The 22,057-nt window shown below is 41.1% G+C and overlaps 1 protein-coding gene across 2 annotated transcripts in view; it reads right to left on the reverse strand.

Moving 5' to 3' along the window:
- tuft1b (tuftelin 1b) overlaps window positions 1-22,057 on the reverse strand; it is a 77,457-nt gene that overhangs the window by 24,683 nt on the left and 30,717 nt on the right. The window contains exons 2-4 of one of the 2 annotated variants that reach the window (XM_062990088.1): window positions 5,803-5,877; window positions 3,628-3,705; window positions 3,446-3,532 (exon numbers count right to left, since the gene is read on the reverse strand). In XM_062990088.1, the coding sequence (XP_062846158.1) occupies window positions 3,446-3,532; window positions 3,628-3,705; window positions 5,803-5,877 (240 nt within the window). The remainder of the gene's footprint in view (window positions 1-3,445; window positions 3,533-3,627; window positions 3,706-5,802; window positions 5,878-22,057) is intronic. The other variant, XM_062990089.1, reaches the window with a different exon arrangement.

Raw genomic sequence — 22,057 nt, forward strand, 5'->3', positions numbered from 1 at the left:
AGATCAGCACTGTACGGAGAGACACACCCTGACAGCAATCTTTTTCCCATCTCTGTGCAGGCGCCATCAATCAGCCAGCAGAGGTTGTAATTGCATTAGTTATGAGAGAGTCCATATCCGGCTTAATATCCCACCCCTATGTGAACAACAAGCCAATCGTTGTTCATGTGGCCGCTCAGCCCAGCTGGCAGGCAGAGCTGAGACTCGAAACGATGTATTTGCTTAAGTAGAACTTTAAGTAATTAAAAGTAGGCTAAAATGTCCTAAAAGGGAGCATAATGCTGCAATCAAAAGCAAAAAAAAAAAAAAGATATATATACGTATATATACATTGCATCACAAAAGTGAGTACACCCCTCACATTTCTGCAGATATTTAAGTATATCTTTTCATGGGACAACACTGACAAAATGACACTTTGACACAATGAAAAGTAGTCTGTGTGCAGCTTATATAACAGTGTAAATTTATTCTTCCCTCAAAATAACTCAATATACAGCCATTAATGTCTAAACCACCGGCAACAAAAGTGAGTACACCCCTTAGTGAAAGTTCCTGAAGTGTCAATATTTTGTGTGGCCACCATTATTTCCCAGAACTGCCTTAACTCTCCTGGGCATGGAGTTTACCAGAGCTTTACAGGTTGCCACTGGAATGCTTTTCCACTCCTCCATGACGACATCACGGAGCTGGCGGATATTCGAGACTTTGCGCTCCTCCACCTTCCGCTTGAGGATGCCCCAAAGATGTTCTATTGGGTTTAGGTCTGGAGACATGCTTGGCCAGTCCATCACCTTTACCCTCAGCCTCTTCAATAAAGCAGTGGTCGTCTTAGAGGTGTGTTTGGGGTCATTATCATGCTGGAACACTGCCCTGTGACCCAGTTTCCGGAGGGAGGGGATCATGCTCTGCTTCAGTATTTCACAGTACATATTGGAGTTCATGTGTCCCTCAATGAAATGTAACTCCCCAACACCTGCTGCACTCATGCAGCCCCAGACCATGGCATTCCCACCACCATGCTTGACTGTAGGCATGACACACTTATCTTTGTACTCCTCACCTGATTGCCGCCACACATGCTTGAGACCATCTGAACCAAACAAATTAATCTTGGTCTCATCAGACCATAGGACATGGTTCCAGTAATCCATGTCCTTTGTTGACATGTCTTCAGCAAACTGTTTGCAGGCTTTCTTGTGTAGAGACTTCAGAAGAGGCTTCCTTCTGGGGTGACAGCCATGCAGACCAATTTGATGTAGTGTGCGGCGTATGGTCTGAGCACTGACAGGCTGACCCCCCACCTTTTCAATCTCTGCAGCAATGCTGACAGCACTCCTGCGCCTATCTTTCAAAGACAGCAGTTGGATGTGACGCTGAGCACGTGCACTCAGCTTCTTTGGACGACCAACGCGAGGTCTGTTCTGAGTGGACCCTGCTCTTTTAAAACGCTGGATGATCTTGGCCACTGTGCTGCAGCTCAGTTTCAGGGTGTTGGCAATCTTCTTGTAGCCTTGGCCATCTTCATGTAGCTCAACAATTCGTCTTTTAAGATCCTCAGAGAGTTCTTTGCCATGAGGTGCCATGTTGGAACTTTCAGTGACCAGTATGAGAGAGTGTGAGAGCTGTACTACTAAACTGAACACACCTGCTCCCTATGCACACCTGAGACCTAGTAACACTAACGAGTCACATGACATTTTGAAGGGAAAATGACAAGCAGTGCTCAATTTGGACATTTAGGGGTGTAGTCTCTTAGGGGTGTACTCACTTTTGTTGCCGGTGGTTTAGACATTAATGGCTGTATATTGAGTTATTTTGAGGGAAGAATACATTTACACTGTTATATAAGCTGCACACAGACTACTTTTCATTGTGTCAAAGTGTCATTTTGTCAGTGTTGTCCCATGAAAAGATATACTTAAATATCTGCAGAAATGTGAGGGGTGTACTCACTTTTGTGATACACTGTATATATATATATATATATATATATATATATATATATATATATATATATATATATATATATATATATATATATATATAAATTAAGGAACTGCAGGCTTTGTTCACCTCAGCATTCATCATTCATTATTAGGAAAGCTGCAAGGCAAAAATCTAATCTAACCAAGTGGACCATGATTAGCTCACATTTGCTGAAAAAAACTCCTTGATGGACCCCCACACAGACTAATCTAAAGACATCTGGCATAACACTCATATTATTTTACAATTAAGAGCTTTATACCAACACACTTGGTGATTGAAGTTCAATGGTGTGAAGTACTTTGCTGCTTCAGGGCAGACTTGATATAACTGACAGAACTATGAACTCAGCTCTTTTCTAGGAAATCCTGAAGAAGAATGTCTTGTTACCGGTCTGTGATTTAAAGCCAGATTTGAACAAGAGCCAAGGTTTAAACACACCAAGGGTTTAGAGTTTAGAGCCTTGTCAACATTTCTGGATTAAACCACCTCTAAGATGCTGTGACAGGACATTAAATAGGCAGTTCATACCAAAAAGAACCTTAATGTTGATCAAAATTCCTCAACAGTGACTGATCTTTAGTTATCTTCTCTTTATATGGTTATATACATTATGGCCATAAGTATAAGGACACATAATAACCATTACAAAACCATGTCCAATAATAGATTGCCCCCTGTTTGGCGTATATAAAATCCTCCTCTATTCTTAGCAGGAGCTTGCATTAATGTTCACTGAGGTTTCAACTTCTCCCTGGCCAAGTGCGTTGTTCCAAACATGCTTCAAAAACCATTGTTCAAATCATTGTTCCTGTCCCAATGAAATCCCAGCCAGTCTGATTTAATGATCATCACCCAGTAGTCAATCAGTTGTGATTGAGGGCTCGTCAGAAACTTCATCACCTCCTTCATTCCGGACTTCATGGTCAAAAACAGTTTGCATACTGGGTCAGGGTGCTTCTGACCCCTGTCCACCGCCGAAAGCGCCAACGATGGGCACGTGAGCCTCGGAACTGGATATAGATAGATATATAGTGTATTTAATCAATAAGTTTGCATTTGTTTTAATGATGTGATAATGTCAAAATCAAGCTTCGGACGGCACGGTGGCTAAGTGGGTAGCACTGTCGCCTCACAGCAAGAAAGTCCTGGGTTCGATCCCCAGGTGGGGCGGTCCGGGTCCTTTCTGTGTAGAGTTTGCATGTTCTCCCCATGTCCGCATGGGTCTCCTCCGAGTGCTCCGGTTTCCTCCCACAGTCCAAAGACATGCAAGTGAGGTGAATTGGAGATACTAAATTGTCCATGACTGTGTTTGATATAACCTTGTGAACTGATGAACCTTGTGTAATGAGTGACTACTGTTCCTGTCATGAATATAACCAAAAGTGTAAAACATGACGTTAAAATCCTAATAAACAAACAAACAAACATGAATGTTAATGAGAGACACACTGACCTCCTGTATTTGGGTCACCTCATCTGTCTGCATTTTAGTACTGTGATGATTTTTCTGTTGTCTCCGTCTGCTGGGTTCAAGATACACCTACAAAATAAAGAAATAGTTCAATGTTTCTCTCTTTTTCTCACACACACACACACACACACACACAAATAAATAAATAAAAAGCTAAAACTGACCTTGATGACCTCTATTTTTTCCTCTGCAGATGGGCTGGAATTAGGCTTTTGGCACTTGTTTCCACAACTTGACTCAGTCTGTTTTGCAGAATTGAACGTCAGTGACATTAAAATACAATTTTACACAAATCAAACACACTAGGTTGCATAGAGGTTCATTCAAGAGAGTTTGCTTAGTCGTTGCACGGATGTCAGCATCAGATCATTATCAGTGCTAACAGACACTAATAGCTTTTGTATCATAAAATGATTGAAAGTAATTGATAAAGATATACCTAATATATACAGACATATACAGTGGTACCTTGAAACTCAAAGTCAATTGGTTCTGGGATTGGCATCGAGTTTAAAAGTCGTTGAGTTTCAAGGTACTTTTAGCTATAAGGATGTATGGGAAACCTGTTAATGCGTTCCGTGGTCCGTTGTTAATTTTAAATTAAATGAATACATTTTTTATAAAAAGCTGGAAACGTCTAGTTTAAGGGTACAAATTCCTCTACGAAGTGCGTCAAATTTCAAAGATTTTGAGTTTGGGGGACGTCGAGTTACAAGGTTTCACGGTACATATATAGATAAACACAAACACTCTGTTTACACTCTTTAATGCATATGTCACAATGAATTATTTAAGATGATTAAACAACACAGTATTACAAGAAAAAATGTAAGTAATTTCAGTGACAAAGATGCGAACAGCCGTATCTTCAGTGTATATTTCATTTAGTGTCCATATATTTCCATTTTTGTCCATTTGGTTACTTAAACAAACAGTTTATCAAATGTAATAGGTAGGCCAGTTCAGCAAATTAAACATATCCATATATAGATTTCACACCTTGATCCTTAGCATCAAACCCAACTTGAAACTTGAAAAGTGGTAAATCTACCCAGAAATTACTGGTCTGCAAAAAATATTGCAAGAACAACAGATCCCAATCTACAGAACTGCAGAATTTCACTATACCTGATTATTCAAGCAGAATGTAAGGTCATCAGTCCATGTGAACCCAAATTATGCAGCAGTACAACTATACAAATCAAGCTGAAGTGATGCACCCATCATGCCTAGTGCCTACCGTACAAGCCTGTGGGGGCAGTGCTATGATCTGGGGTTGTTGCAGTTGGTCAGGTCTAGGTACAGCAACGTTATGTGCCCAAAGAAAGAGGTCAGCTGACTACCTGAATATACTGAACGACCAGGTTATTCCATCAATGGATTTTTTCTTCCCTGATGGCACGGGCATATTCCAAGATGACAATGCCAGGATTCATCGGGCTCAAATTGTGAAAGAGTGGTTCAGGGAGCATGAGACATCATTTTCACGCATGGATTGGCCACCACAGAGTCCAGACCTGAACCCCATTGAGAATCTTTGGGATGTGCTGAGAAGATTTTGTGCAGTGGTCCAAATTTCCCATCATCAATACAAGATCTTGGGGAAAATTAATGCAACTCTGGACAGAAATAAATGTTGTGACATTGCAGAAGCTTGTGGAAATGATGCCACAGCGAATGTGTGCCGTAATCAAAGCTAAAGGCGGTCCAACCAAATATTAGAGTGTGTGACCTTTTTTTTGGCCAGGCAGTGTATATAGTACTACAGTATGTACATAGATATAATTCCATATATGTAAATAGCTATAGTTCTAATTATATATTAATATTATATAGATATGTAACTTTACTGATATTCTCTGTTTTCTTGCACAATGCTACTATTTGCACTTCTGGTAGATGCTAACTGCATTTCGTTGCTTTGTACCTGTACTGAGCAATGACAATAAAGTTGAATGAATCCATCCATCCATCCATCCATCCATCCATCCATCCATCCATCCATCCATCCATCTATCTATATCCATCCAACCATCTATATCCATCCAACCATCTATATCCATCCAACCATCCATCCATCCATCCATCCATCCATCTAATCAAAACAGAATGTGTATTGCACATTCTCACCAACCACACACATCTGACCTCCTTTTGGCATGAGTTGAAAACTTGTCTATGTTTACGATTATTAAACTGACTCAGCGCATGTGGGCTGGACCAATAACAAAACCGCATAACTCACACCTGGAGAAACATCAACCCCCTATGTGAAACACTAGTGCTAAAATGCACTGGATTACAGTGTGTAATGTGTAATATATATTTGCGTGAAATACCTGGTTGGTGATCTCATGCAGTGTTTTAGTGAGTAAGTTCTGGTTGCAGTCATGAACAGGACTTCTATCACTGCCCTGTAGGTAAAATAAATTTTGTACGCCAACACAGCTGGTAACAAAGAAACAGCTGTACAGTGTGGTTTCAGATTCACACACAAAGTGTATTAAAGGACATGAAGGTGTTTATTTTTAAAAGAAAAAGGCTAAAGATCATCTCTGTTACTTGTGTGAAAAAGTAACTCTAAGCTTAATAAGTGCTTGTGCCACCTTTACAAGCAACTATCACAACCACATGCTGATGATACATTTTTCACATCGCTGTGGAGAAATTTTGGCCCACTGTTTATTGCAGAATTGCGTCATTTCGTCTTGGGTCACCATAGGATTTGTTGTTTTAGCAATGGTTTAATGTAAATATAGAATTATTTCTCAGTCCCTGTATTATGTCTTAGTCTTTATATACAGGGACTGAGAAATAATTATATATTTACACTAAGCCATTGCTAAAACAACAAATACAATGGTGACCCAAGACTTTTGTACAGTACTATATACATAGACTGAGAATAAAACCCCAAATCAAAAAATGTTGGGACAGTATGTGAAATGCAAATAAAATAGAAATGCAGTGTGCCTTACATTTACTTTGACTTTTATTTGATTGCAGACAGTTCGAACACAAGATATTTAATGTATTGTCTGCTGAACTTTTCATTTGTTAATAAACATCCATTCTTGCATTTCAGGTCTGCAACACATTCCACAAAAAGTTGGGACGGGGGAAATTCAGGGCTAGTGGTGAGGTGAAAAAACTAAATAATGATGCGATTCAAAACAGGTGTAATCATGGTTTGGTACAAAAGCAGCATCCAGGAAAGGCGTCCAGGAGTCTTCGATGAGCAAAGATGATCAGAGGATCTCCAGTTTGTCAACAAATGCATGAGAAAATTATTGAAATGTTTAAAAACAATGTACCTCAAAGAAAGACTGGAAGGGATTTGCATATTTCTTCCTCTACAGTGAATAATATCATTAAACCATTCAAGGAATCGGGAGGAATTTCAGTGCATAATGGACAAGGGTGCAAGCTTAAGCTGAAGGCCCGTGAACTTTGATTCTTCAGACGGCACTGCATCAGGAACCGCCACTCAACAATAGCTGATATAACCACATGGGTGAGGGATTACTTTAGCAAACCTTTGTCATGCACTACAATACAGAGTTACATTGAGATCTTAGAGCAACATGTGCTACCTTCAAGATGTCATCTTTTCCATCTTTTTGCTTTTGCATTTTCTTGTTGAAAAATACATGGACGTCCCTGGAAAAGATGACATCTTAAAGGTAGCACATGTTGCTCTAAGATCTCAGTGTACTTTTCTGCATTAATGCTACCACAGAAATGTAAATTACCTTTGCCAAGGGCACTGACACCACCCCATACCATGACAGACCCTGGCTTTTGGATTTGTTGCTGATAACAGTCTGGATGGTCCTTTTCGTCTTTGGTCCGGAGCACATTGCGTCCACTTTTTTCCAAAAAAGACCTGGAATGCTGATTCATCTGACCATAATACACGTTTCCATTGTGTGATGGTCCATACTAGATGCCTCAGAGCCCAGAGAAGTCGACGCCACTTCTGGACATGGTTAACATAAGGCTTCTTTTTTGCACAGTAAAGGTTTAAGTGGCATTTGTGCATGTAACTCTGTATTGTAGTGCTTGACAAAGGTTTGCTAAAGTAATCCCTCACCCATGTGGTTATATCATCTATTGTTGAGTGGCGGTTCTTGATGCAGTGCCGTCTGAGGGATCAAATATCACGGGCATTCAGTTTAAGCTTGCACCCTTGGCCTTTACGCACTGAAATTCCTCCAAATTCCTTGAATCGTTTACTGATATTATGCTTTTTCTGATTTGGGGTTGTACATAATATTAATAAAATCACTGAGCCATTTACATATCGACCAAAAAGCTTGGGGGGCTGATATTTTTTCTCCTACCCAGTCTCTCTTGCAATGGACTTATGATAATTGACTTTAACTAGGGTCTTTTCTGATGACTCTTATCATTAAGTCAAGCATTCATCAAATTTTGTTAAGGCAATACAGGCATATAACAAAACACACTGCAAGACGTTCTGGTTGTAAACAACAAAACAGAAAGACAATGTAAAAACACAAAGTTATTATATGTTATAGAGACTCGTGGACTAAACAGAATAAGTCGACAACTGAAATGAACATGCTGTCTGCATGTGCATAGTTTATAGCTGTTCATAAGCTAGATCAGGCATGTCTGGCCTGGGGGCCGAATGATACGTTCTCTTATTGGCCTTCCACACTAAAACTAGATCTGAGTTTAGCCACTGCAATGCATTTACAGTGACATGTAGTTATGTAGTGTGTAAAATTCAAAGAAATGTACAAAAGAAAAAAAAACTACATAGTATGTCACGTATGTGAATGCGTGTCAGTGCATGGTGACGGGATTATGTACATGATTAAGCTTGTATTAAACAGTAAATGATGTAAAAATGTATTTATTTAATTTCAAATTAACAATGAACAGTCGCTTTGTTCAGCGCTCGGCTTAAGCAGTGTGGTAAAACGTCATCAAAGGTCATAATTTCAGTGTATAAGTGTACAACCCTGTTATTTTACACTAGCTTAACATATATGCAGTTCCACGGGACCATGGAACGCATTAACAGGTTTCCCATACATCCTTATGTAAAAAGAAATACCTTGAAACTCAACGCCTTTTAAACTCAACGCCACTCTCAGAACCAATTGACGTCGAGTTTTAAGGTACCACTGTACTCAGCTCCACTTACCACTTACTGTAATCAGCTCCACTTACCATATAGAAGCACTTTGTAGTTCTACGATTACTGATTGTAGTTCTTCTGTTTCTCTGCATGCTTTGTTAGCCCCCATTCATGCTGTTCTTAAATGGTCAGGACCACTACAGAGCAGGTATTATTTGGGTGATGGGTCATTCTCAGCACTGCATTCTCAGTCCAGCAGTGACACACACTAACACACCACCACCATGTCAGTGTGTGTCACTGCTGGACTGAGAATAGTCCACCAACCAAAAATATCCAGCCAACAGCACCCTGTGGGCAGCGTCCTGTGACCACTGATGAAGGTCTAGAATGTGACCAACTCAAATAGCAGCAATAGATGAGCGATCGTCTCTGACTTTACATCTACAAGGTGGACCAACTAGGTAGGAGTGTCTAATAGAGTGGACAGTGAGTGGACACGGTATTTAAAAACTCCAGCAGCATTGCTGTGTCTGATCCACTCATACCAGCACAACACACACTAACACACCACCACCATGTCAGTGTCACTGCAGTGCTAAGAATGCCACACTCCATAGGAAACAAAGGCACAGCCGGCGGTTTTGCTGCTTCTCATGTGAATGCACTTACTAAACTTGCTAAGGAATACGGTATTCCAAGATACAGCATCTCCACGAAATTGTAATTCAGTGTTTTTTATATTATATTTGTGTTATTTTCAGTGTATAAGTGTCAAAAACAACCCCATTATTTTATATTAGCCTAAATTATATGCAGTTCCACGGGACCATGGAACACGTTAACAGGTTTCCCATACATTATTATGGAAAAAAATACCTTGAAACTCAATGCCCTTTAAACTGAACGCCACTCCCAGAACCAATTGATATCGAGTTTCAAGGTACCACTGTACATGATGATATACTGTATATGGAGCATATAAGTTCACAGGTTACTCTGTTTTCAGACAGGTGTTTTTGGGCAGGTGTGTTTCAGGGTGGACATCTGATCTGTGATATATGGAATGTCAGGAAGCTCTCATAAATCTACAATAACTTCAATGTCTGGGATTCCACTTTTAGTTTTGTTTACTCCCCAGTCCACAGCTCTGTCCTGCCAAGGCAAGAAGTACACAAGACATCTGAAGGAGTCATGTGGCATATAATACCAGGACATTACCAGCAGGTCCTTCAACATCTGGAGGTTACAAGGTGGATCGTTCTACACTGCTACCCAACAACCCATCAATGCTTTGTGGATTGTCCCTCCTCAGACCACTGTTGGTGGGTACTTACTGCAGCTGCCTGTGAACACACCTTCCTGTTATGAAGATTTTTGTGTTCACAGGTTTCTCTGTTTTCAGACAGGTGTTTTTGGCAGGTGTGTTTCAGGGTGGACATCTGATCTATGATCTTTGGAAAGTCAGGAAGCTCTCATAAATATACAATAACTGAAATCTCTGGGATTCCACTCATTCTTTTACTCTCCAGTCCACAAAAATGTGAAGCAATTAGCATTCCAGCACTGCAACATACAGATGTAGCACATAAACCAACAAGTGACAAACATAAGGCTAAGGTAAGTTAAAACAGATACACTATATTGCCAAAAATATTCACTCACCCATCCAAATCATTGAATTCAGGTGTTCCAATCACTTCCATGGCCACAGGTGTATAAAACCAAGCACCTAGGCATGCAGACTGCTTCTACAAACATTTGTGAAAGAACGGGTCACTCTCAGGAGCTCAGTGAATTCCAGCGTGGTAACGTGATAGGATGCCACCTGTGCAGCAAGTCCAGTCATGAATTTTCCTCACTACTAAATATTCCACAGTCAACTGTCAGTGGTATTATAACAAAGTGGAAGCGATTGGGAATCACAGCAACTCAGGTAGGCCACATAAAATGACAGAGCGGGGTCAGCGGATGCTGAGGCGCATAGTGCACAGAGGTCGCCAGAGGTCAATCGCTACAGACCTCCAAACTTCATGTGGCCTTCAGATTAGCTCAAGAACAGTGCATAGAGAGCTTCATGGAATGGGTTTCCATGGCCGAGCAGCTGCATCCAAGCCTTACATCACCAAGCACAATGCAAAGCGTAGGATGCAGTGGTGTAAAGCACACCATCACTGGACTCTAGAGCAGTAGAGACGTGTTCTCTGGACTGACGAATCACGCTTCTCTGTCTGGCAATGGGTTTGGCGGTTGCCAGGAGAACGGTACTTGTCTGACTGCATTGTGCCAAGTGTAAAGTTTGGTGGAGTGGGGATTATGGTGTGGGGTTGTTTTTCAGGAGTTGGGCTCGGCCCCTTAGTTCCAGTGAAAGGAACTATTGGTCCTGACCTAAACCCGATAGAACACCTTTGGGATGAATTAGACAGGAGACTGTGAGCCAGGCCTTCTCGTCCAACATCAGTGTTTGACCTCACAAATGCGCTTCTGGAAGAATGGTCAAAAATTCCCATAAACACACTCCTAAACCTTGTGGAAAGCCTTACCAGAAGAGTTGAAGCTGTTATAGCTGCAACGGGTGGGCCGACATCATATTAAACCCTATGGATTAAGAATGGGAGTCACTCAAGCTCATGTGCGTGTGAAGGCAGACGAGCGAATACTTTTAGCAATATAGTGTAGGTAGAGATTTTGAGGATCAGAGCAGAAAAGCTTTAGAAATGTGCAGTTTACACATATGGACATTTACCCTAATGGTACTATATAAAAGCCTCAGTTACACCCTAACCATACCTTGACCATCTTAACCATTAAAAGGACTGGAAACTGGATAGCAAATATGCAGACATACACATTCCAACCACACTCCTGTACTGTACCTGTACAGTAGCACTTAATGTACCTTCAAATAACATCTTGTTTAATATTTTGTTAAGGCACTATTAGCAGCTATTACAGCTAGTAGTCTTTTTAAATCGTATTTAATTTTAATAGAATAGAGCAATGTTGGCTTCATGCCTTTTGGTGAGCAGTAGTGTACAACAACTGAATGTCCAGACACATTTTTTACAGAATTTAGAAAGCAGAAAGGTAGACACAAGCTGCGTCCGGAATCGCATACTTACAGAGTACATACTAGATTGGAGGAAGTATGCACCACTCGGCCGGTAAAAAAGTACATACTTTCAGTACAGAAGTATGCAGCATGCACACAACACCGCTACGTACTACATGCGCCATCTTGCCAACGTCAAGTGATGACGTAAGGACGTGATGACGTAATATCACCATAGTTACAGACTCATTACAAACAACACTCGCCAAAATTTTTAATATTTATCGTGTTTTTGTTATTTATTCGTCTTTAAAATGTTTTATTTTATTTATCCTACTTACACTTGTGAACAGAGGACTCCGTTTTCCGGCATCTTTCTTGTTTCTTATTCCGCTTTGAACGCCTACGCAGCTCCAGTTGCATTATGGGATACATTAGCGGACCGCAAGTGTGCATCGCTTGCATACTCAAACATGGCTGCCCAATAAGTAGGTCATCCGGGTACTTCTCGCGTACCTCTTTATTTATACTATGTATTCGGACATACTAACCGCTCTCGCGTACTCATTTCGCGTACTATTGTGTATGGAAGTATGCGATTCCGGACGCAGCTTTAGTCATTCAAGCACATCAGATCCTTTTATTTTAAGTGCTGTGACCTTAAGTGCTGCTTGTTTACATTGTCTTGGCAGCAAGTTACTGTGTACCATTAAAAACTGGAATGCCAGGGCCGCTCAGGTGGCGCAGCGGTAAAAACACACGCTGGAACCAGCTAAGGCTAAGGCTGAGCGGCCACATGAACAACGATTGGCCTGTTGTTCAAATGGGCGGGACTACGCCGGATAGGGTCTCTCTCTCATGACTGGTGCAATTACGACCTCTGCTGGCTGACTGATGGCGCCTGCACAGAGATGAGAAAAGAGTGCTCTCAGGGTGTGTCTCTCCGTACACAACGCTGAGCTGCACTGCACTCACCAAAGTGTAGGTGATAAGATGCATACGGCATGCCGCCCATGTGTCGGAGGGGGCGTGGGTTAGCTTCGTTCTCCTCAATCAGAGCAGGGATTGGGATTGGTGGAGAGGAAGCATGACGCAATCGGACAATTGAACGCGCTAAAAAAGGGAGAAAAAGGGGAGAAAATGCATAAAGAAAATATATTAAAAAACAAAAACAAAAAAACTAGAATGCCAGAACCTTCTGCTGAAAGCATTCCTATATCATAATGCTACCACCACCATATTTTTAGCAGCTTTGACAGCAAGAACATGTTTTTGGTTTAGCACCTCATAAACTGATCCACGACAATGGCTTAAGTCTTAGCCACTGACCTAAGGCACAGTGATAGTGGCACTGTAGCCATTCTAAATGACGTCCACATAATCGGTTAAGTTTATTAGTTTTTAGCTGCTTTAGACTTCGACATCTTGACTTTGACATAACCAATTGCTGGTGTAACCAAGTTTATAAAGAAATAAATAAACTGTACACAAACTATCACAGCACAGAGATGATCACATGTGTAGAAAAGCACACTTTTCCATTGATTATAAAATCCTCAAAGGAACAAAATGCACTTAATATGTAAACACATGCATTGTCAGCACACTACACCACAGAAAAGTCTGTTTCACTACTAGAACTGCCTCATATTGTGGCTAATATCTCATACGCTTTGTGAATGAAAAATGTTAAATTTCTAAATTACAAAGGAAAACGACTCATTTAATGGCAGTGAATTAGGTAGGGTCTTAGTTATCTTGTATTTGATCTCTTATAATGCATAAGATCATTAAATGTATCGAGGAAGCTGGAGGACTTTTTTATTTTATTTTATGCATTTTCTCCCCTTTATCTCCCATTTTAGAGTGTCCAATTGCCCGATTGCGTCATGCTTCCTCTCCACCAATGCCAATCCCCACTCTGTCTGAGGAGAATGAAGCTAACCCACGCCCCCTCCGACACGTGGGCAGCATGCCGTATGCACTTTGGTCACCTTCACTTTGACAAGTGCAATGAAGATCAGCACTGTGTACAGAGAGACACACCCTGATCAGCGCACTCTTTCCCGTCTCTGTGCAGGCGCCATCAATCAGCCAGCAGAGGTCGTGATTGCATTAGTTATGAGAGAGTCCCTATCTGGCTTTTAATATCCCGCCCGTATCTGAACAACAGGCCAATTGTTGTTCATGTGGGGCTGCTCATGAGCCCAGCCGGCAGGCAGAGCTGAGACTCGATACGATGTATTCGAGAACCCAGCTCTGGTGTTCCAGCGTGTGTTTTTACCGCTGCGCCACCTGAGTGGCTCTGGGTGAATTTAAGTGCGCAAGGGGCAGGGCACAAGACTAAGTTGAACACCCATGATCGGATCTCTCAGGTGGCACTGCGTTAGGAATCGTCATTCATCAATAGCTGATATAACCACATGGGCAAGAGATAGCAAATCTTTGTCAAGCACTTGTTAAAACTTTACTGTGTAAAAAAAAGTTCTCTGGGCTTGGAGGAATGTGGGATGGACCATCACACATTGGAAATGTGTACTGTCTACCTATCTTAATAACCTCATTTTGTCTAAAAAGTGTAATTGCATGTTTCCCACAAGTGTATATGAACATTTTAACTGCACCTACAGCGGCTATAAAAAAAAAGTCTACAAACTCCTGTTTAAATGTCAGGTTTTAGTTATGTACGAAAAAATTATATATGTGGTTGCATAAGTGTGCACACCCTCATATAACTGAGGATGTGTCTGTGTTCAGAATTAGCCAATCACATTCAGACTTATGTTAAATAGTAGTCTGTGACCCCTGCCATCAATTAAAGTGTCGCCCTCGGCTTGCTCAATAGGGGTTTTTGGTCTGTTGGTCCTGGATTCTGTAAAGTTGCTTTGAAACACTGTCCATAGTAAAAAGCGCTATATATACAGGGGTTGGACAAAATAACTGAAACACCTGTCATTTTAGTGTGGCAGGTTTCATGGCTAAATTGGACCAGTCTGGTGGCCAATCTTCATTAATTGCACATTGCACCAGTAAGAGCAGAGTGTGAAGGTTCAATTAGCAGGGTAAGAGCACAGTTTTGCTCAAAATATTGCAATGCACACAACATTATGGGTGACATACCAGAGTTCAAAAGAGGACAAATTGTTGGTGCACGTCTTGCTGGCGCATCTGTGACCAAGACAGCAAGTCTTTGTGATGTATCAAGAGCCACGGTATCCAGGGTAATGTCAGCATACCACCAAGAAGGACAAACCACATCCAACAGGATTAACTGTGGACGCAAGAGGAAGCTGTCTGAAAGGGATGTTCGGGTGCTAACCCGGATTGTATCCAAAAAACATAAAACCACGGCTGCCTAAATCACGGCAGAATTAAATGTGCACCTCAACTCTCCTGTTTCCACCAGAACTGTCCGTCGGGATCTCCACAGGGTCAATATACACGGCCGGGCTGCTATAGCCAAACCTTTGGTCACTCGTGCCAATGCCAAACGTCGGTTTCAATGGTGCAAGGAGCGCAAATCTTGGGCTGTGGACAATGTGAAACATGTATTGTTCTCTGATGAGTCCACCTTTACTGTTTTCCCCACATCCGGGAGAGTTACGGTGTGGAGAAGCCCCAAAGAAGCGTACCACCCAGACTGTTGCATGCCCAGAGTGAAGCATGGGGGTGGATCAGTGATGGTTTGGGCTGCCATATCATGGCATTCCCTTGGCCCAATACTTGTGCTAGATGGGCGCGTCACTGCCAAGGACTACCGAACCATTCTGGAGGACCATGTGCATCCAATGGCGGTGCCGTGTATCAGGATGGCAATGCACCAATACAGACAGCAAGACTGGTGAAAGATTGGTTTGTTGAACATGAAAGTGAAGTTGAACATCTCCCATGGCCTGCACAGTCACCAGATCTAAATATTATTGAGCCACTTTGGGGTGTTTTGGAGAAGCGAGTCAGGAAACGTTTTCCTCCACCAGCATCACGTAGTGACCTGGCCACTATCCTGCAAGAAGAATGGCTTAAAATCCCTCTGACCACTGTGCAGGACTTGTATATGTCATTTCCAAGACGAATTGACGCTGTATTGGCCGCAAAAGGAGGCCCTACACCATACTAATAAATTATTGTGGTCTAAAACCAGGTGTTTCAGTTATTTTGTCCAACCCCTGTATATAAATTTGACTTGACTTGACTCTAATTAACCCCATATAAAATTCAGCTCTTCTAGTAGGATTTCCCTGACACTGACTTATTTGCATCTTACAGCAAAAGCCATGGTCTCCAAAGAATAACCTTACAAAGAATTGGACAGCCCTCCAAAACTGGTGAAAAGATGTAAAGAAAGCCCTGTCCTGGCATGCTGCCAAGATGCCTACAGCAACATTATAGGAGCTGCAGGAATTTCTGGCAAGCACCGGTTGTGTACTACATGTGACAACAATCTCCTGTATTCTTCATATGGAGTAGGGTTGCAAGAAAAACATCCAAGCTACATCAACATCAAGTTGGCCAAAAGCATGTAGGAAAATGTGTTATGGTCTGATGACACCAAGGTTGAACTTCTTGGCCATAATTCCAAAAGGTGTTTGGCGCAAACTGAGAATCATCTGAGAATCATCAAATAAACACCATACCCACAGTGAAGCATAGTGGTAGCAGCATTATGCTTAGGGCCTTTTTTCTTTAGCTGAAACTGTCAACTTTAGTCAATGTGGAGGGAAGCATGAACAGACCTACCAATGTAGTCGTATCCAATTACCCGACTGCATGACGCTTCCTCTCTACTGATGCTGATCTTCACTTCTGACTGAGGAAAGCCTTGACTGACACATGTCCCCTCCGACACGTGTGCAGTAGCCGACTGCATCTTTTCACCTGCACGAGGCCAGTTCATATGCAGTTGAGTTTTGTGTACGGAGAGCCACACCCTGATCAACGCATTATTCCTAGTCTCTGTGCAGGCACCATCAATCAGCCAGCAGAGACCATAACTGCATCACGAGTATGAAATGTCAGCTCTGGTGTGCTGGTGTGTTTTACCGCTATGCTACCTGAGTGCCAATATTAGACAACTTTGGCACAAAACCTTCAGGCCTCCGCTAAAAAGCTACATCTAAAAAGATAAAGATGACAAGAAATTTTACCTTTCAGCATGACAACAACCCAAAGCATACCTCCACCAGACTATTTATATCTCAGCACTGCAATGACAATGACATGGTGGTGGTGTGTTAGTGTGTGTTGTGCTGGTATGAGTGGATAAGACACAGCAATGCTGATGGAGTTTTTAAACACCTCACTGTCACTGCTGGACTAAGAATAGTCCACCAACCAAAAATATCCAGCCAACAGTGCCCCGTGGGCAGCGTCCTGTGACCACTGATGAAGGTCTAGAAGATGACCAACTCAAACAGCAGCAATAGATGAGTGATCATCTCTGACTTTACATCTACAAGGTGGACCAACTAGGTAGGAGTGTCTAATAGAGTGGACAGTGAATGGACACAGTATTTAAAAACTCCAGCAGCACTGCTGTGTCTGATCCACTCATACCAGCACAACACACACTAACACACCACCACCATGTCAGTGTCACTGCAGTGCTGAGAATGATCCACCACCTAAATAATACCTGCTCTGTGGAGGTCCTGTGGGTGTCATGACCATTGAGGAACAGGGTAAAAGCAGGCTAACTGACAGATGGACTACAGTCAGTAATTGTAGAACTACAAAGTGCTTCTATATGGTAAGTGGAGCTGATAAAATGGACAGAGAGTGTAGAAAGAAGGAGGTGGTTTTAATGTTATGGCTGATGGGTGTATATTTATCTTGTATTTTCTTTATTGCAGACAACTGTATGTATAATCATTTCTATACTGTTTGTCTTTGTTCTTGTAATTGCATGACATTCAACACCACTAGTGCGTGTGTGTGCATGTCACGACAAGGGCATTAGGAAAATCATGTGTCGGCAAAAAACCATCAGCACTTTGATTGGCTGTCTTGACAGGCAGCAAGTAAAGGACATGCTTTCACACACACATACACATACACACAAACAGGTGGAATAGGTAAACCCTGTCATTATACTTATGCTTCACATTCACACCTACACATACATTGATTTATGTTCAGCAATTTTCAAAGAACTGGTAAGTACACTGATTATGTAGAAAGCAAACAAAAAATAAGAGTAAAAGGAATTCTTAGACAAACCTATTATACCTCAATACATTTAAAGTTTAAACAGTCATGACCACACCACGACGCACCCAAACTTCATTTCCTGTGCATAACATGCTGCTGCTCGTATTTCCAATTCTCTCACACTCAGCTTTGTTTGTTTTTAACTATGATGGCATCACTGTACAAACTGTATCGACAAGATCGGTGCTTAAAAGAAAAAGGAGGACCTAAACTAATCATAAACCGGTTATATTCCACTCGAACACACACATTAATTATTATTATTATTATTTTTTAATTTACCCTAATTTCTGTACATTCATGACAGAACAGGTAATCACTTGTTACAAGATTCATCAGTTCAATATCAAACACAGTCATGGACAATTTTGTATCTCAAATTCACTTCACTTGCATGTCTTTAGACCCTGACCGCTCCACCTGGGGATCGAACCCAGGACGTTCTTGCTGTGAGGTCCCCCTTTTGCTGCCAAAACAGCCCTGACCCATCTAGGCATGGAGTCTGACATCTTTCTATCAGAACCAGCATTAACTTCTTCAGCAGCTTGAGCTACAGTAGCTCGTCTGTTGGATCGGACAACACGGGCCAGCCTTCGCTCCCCACGTGCATCAATGAGCCTTGGCCGCCCATGACCCTGTCGCCGGTTTACCACTGTTCCTACCTTGGACCACTTTTGATACATACTGACCACTGTAGACCGGGAACACCCCACAAGAGCTGCAGTTTTGGAGATGCTCTGACCCAGTCGTCTAGCCATCACAATTTGGCCCTTGTCAAATTGCTCAAATCAATAACAGGTGCCGTGATGAAGAGATAATCAGTATTATTCACTTCACCTGTCAGTGGTCGTAATGCTATGCCTGGTCGGTGTAATACTGTAATACTAGACAAATACATTCTGACTAAACTAATACCACACAAGCAGTTGTCATTATTACAACTTTAATAAAAATTTAGTAGTTACTAGAGTCTTTGATGCTTTTTTTACACTTTAGGCTAAAAAAGGATTATATTTAATACCACAATAACAATAGAAACATTTCCTTTAGCTGCTATTTAGACTTATTTTATATGATGGGCTTCTACCGCAATATTGTTTTGTAAAATTAAGAAACAAATCTCTTAAGAACATTCATCACTTACCATCCTTACAACACTATTGAAATTGATCAATGATTTAACACTACACACATGTACACAAGCTTTAACACATTTGCCAACACAACAAAACCAGTGCAAATTATTATGCCATGTGATCAGCCAACCTGATGCAAAACAGCAAAATACCACATGGTAAAAGCATTACGACATTCTCTGTTCAGTAGTACTGCAAACTGAAGTTAATATACAACCCCTGGCAAAAATTATGGAATCACTACTCTTGGAAGATGTTCTTTCAATTGTTTAATTTTGTAGAAAAAAAATAAATCACAGACATGCCACAAAACTATCATTTCTCAAACTGTCAACCCTCTGGCATTAAGAAACAATAAAAAAAAGAAACAAATATAATAGTTGTGGTCAGTCACAATTGCTTTTTTTTAGATCAAGTAGAGGAAAAAAATATGGAATCACTCAAATCTGAGGAAAAAATTATGGAATCATTAGAAAACACTGCACCATTATTACTTTGTTGCACCACCTCTGGCTTTTATAATGGTTTAAACTCTCTGAGGCATGGAGTTAACTAATGACAAACAGTATTCTTCATCAATCTGCCTTCAACTGTCTCTTGCTGTTGCCAGATCAGCTTTGCAGGTTGGAACCTTGTCATTGACCATTTTCTTCAATTTCCACCAGAGATTTTCAAATGGATTGAGATCCGGACTATTTGCAGGCCATGCCATTGACATTATATGTTTTCTTGAAGGAAAGTTTTCACGTCCTTTGCCCTATGGCAAGATGCATTATCATCTTGAAAAATTAAGTCATCATCACCAAACATCCTTTCAACTGATGGAATAAGAAAAGCGTCCAAAATTTCAATGTGGACTTTGGCATTTATTGAAGACCATCTCCCCTGTGCCTTTACCCGACATGCAGGCCCATATCATCAACAACTGTGGAAATTAACATGTTTTCTTTAGGCAGTTATCTTCATAAATTTCATTGGACAGACACCAAACAAAAGTTCCAGCATCATCACCTTGCCCAATGCAGATTCGCGATTCATCACTGAAGATCACTTTTATCCAGTCACCCACAGTCCACGATTGCTTTTCTTTAGCCTACTTTAACCTTGTTCTTTTCTTTTTAGGTCTTAATGATGGCTTTTGTTTGGCTTTTCTGTATGTAAATCCCATTTCTTTTAGGTGATTTCTTACAGTTCAGTCACAGACATTGACTCCACTTTCCGGCCACTTGTTTCTCCTTTGTTTTGTTGTGCATTTTCTGTTTTCAAGACATATTGCTTTGTTTTCTATCTTGATGCTTTGATGTCTTACTTGGTCTACCAGTATGCTTCCCTTTTACAACCTTCCCATTTTGTTTGTACTTGGTCCAGATTTTAAACACAGCTTACTGGGAACAACCAACATCTTTTGCGACATTCCACAATGATTTATCTTCTTGAAGGAGTTTTATAATCCTCTCATTTGTTTCAACTGACATATCTTGTGTTGGAACCACGATTCATGACAATCTGCTTTGTGCAACAGCTCTCCGAGGTGTAAGCACTCTTTTTAAACTGAAGAATAATTAGCAAATCTAATCTGCTGCAGATGTTTTGTTTTTAAACTGCAAATTACAGAGTGATTCCATAATTTTTTCCTCAGATTTGAGTGATTCCATATTTTTTCCTCTACTTGATCTAAAAAAAGCAATTGTGACTGACCACAACTATTATATTTGTTTCTTTTTTTTATTGTTTCTTAATGCCAGAAGGTTGACATTCTGAAAAATTATAGTTTTGTGGCATGTCTGTGATTTATTTTTTTTCTACAAAATTAAACAATTGACAGAACATCTTCCAAGAGTGGTGATTCCATAATTTTTGCCAGGGGTTGTAGATATATTAGTATGTTGGTAAAGGTATTCAGCTTTCAAAGGTATTCAGCAAACAAAGCTAATCTTAACTAACATGACCTATAGACCAGTGGCGATTTCTGTAAGACTGCAAGGGAAGCTCAGCTTCCCCTAAAATGTCAAAAATTAAAATGGTCAAATATGTACAGTTGTGTTAACATTTCATTGACTACAAATGCGTTAGAACACGTTCATCTTGAAGACGAGTTCATTCAGAATCAGCTACTTATCACAAATCGACTCGATTTTGTTAACTTAACTCATACATTCCAGGAGCGTCAATGCATTTACCCGCAGATGCTCAGCGTCTCTTTGCTTCTATGGGGCTGCATGGGCGGGACTTTGAAACTCGCCGGTCATTGGATAAATGCCACGATTTTGTCCTGCCCCCGGACGCTGAGCGTCTCTGGGGGTGAATGGGGCTGTGGGCGGGTCTGGACGCTGAGCTTCTGCAAGATGATTGGAGGATCAGTCGAAAGGCTGAATCCCGTTTTGATTGACAGCTGTCGCTGGGAGCTTCAGTACCATCGCGGATTTTGCGAGTGAAGTCGGAAGACAAACTGCAACCCATTTCATGCCATTTTCTTGAAAACTAACAAAGGGGAGAATTTATACATTTATATATAAATAAATTGACAAATTTTATGATGTAAGCCGACAATGAGCTTCCCCTCTTTGAAAGATCAGCAGCCGCCACTGCTATAGACATATTCAACGATGTGCACACAACAAAACATGAATCATGTACATTTGTGTCCTGTTAGGCTTACAATAACACTGTAAAAACTACAAATTCCATTTCATCACTTCAAAAGGAGATATGTGGACTGCAGGCAGCTAATCAAGCACATGCACTCCGTGTCTACAAAGCCACACTTCAACACTTTACGTATTTTGCCCTGTCCCAACTTTTTTTTAAAGATGTTGCAGACAAAATACTACTTTTTTTCTATTTTATGTCTGCATTTTCCCCCTTTTTCTCCCAATTTAGCGTTGTCAATTTGTCTTCCGCTGCTGGTGGATCCCTGACTGCAGTCGAGGTGGGTAAATTGCTGCTCACGCCTCCTCTGACCTGTGCGCAGCCCTTAGCAGAACCCTTTTTCACCTATGCACTCTGCACAGGCGCCTCTCTATCTGCCAATCAGGGTCCTTACACAGCGTTTGAAGACCCCACTTACATAGTCCGGTCATCCCACCCTA

This window comes from Trichomycterus rosablanca, chromosome 2 (genome assembly GCF_030014385.1).
Source record: "Trichomycterus rosablanca isolate fTriRos1 chromosome 2, fTriRos1.hap1, whole genome shotgun sequence".
Lineage (NCBI taxonomy): Eukaryota > Metazoa > Chordata > Actinopteri > Siluriformes > Trichomycteridae > Trichomycterus > Trichomycterus rosablanca.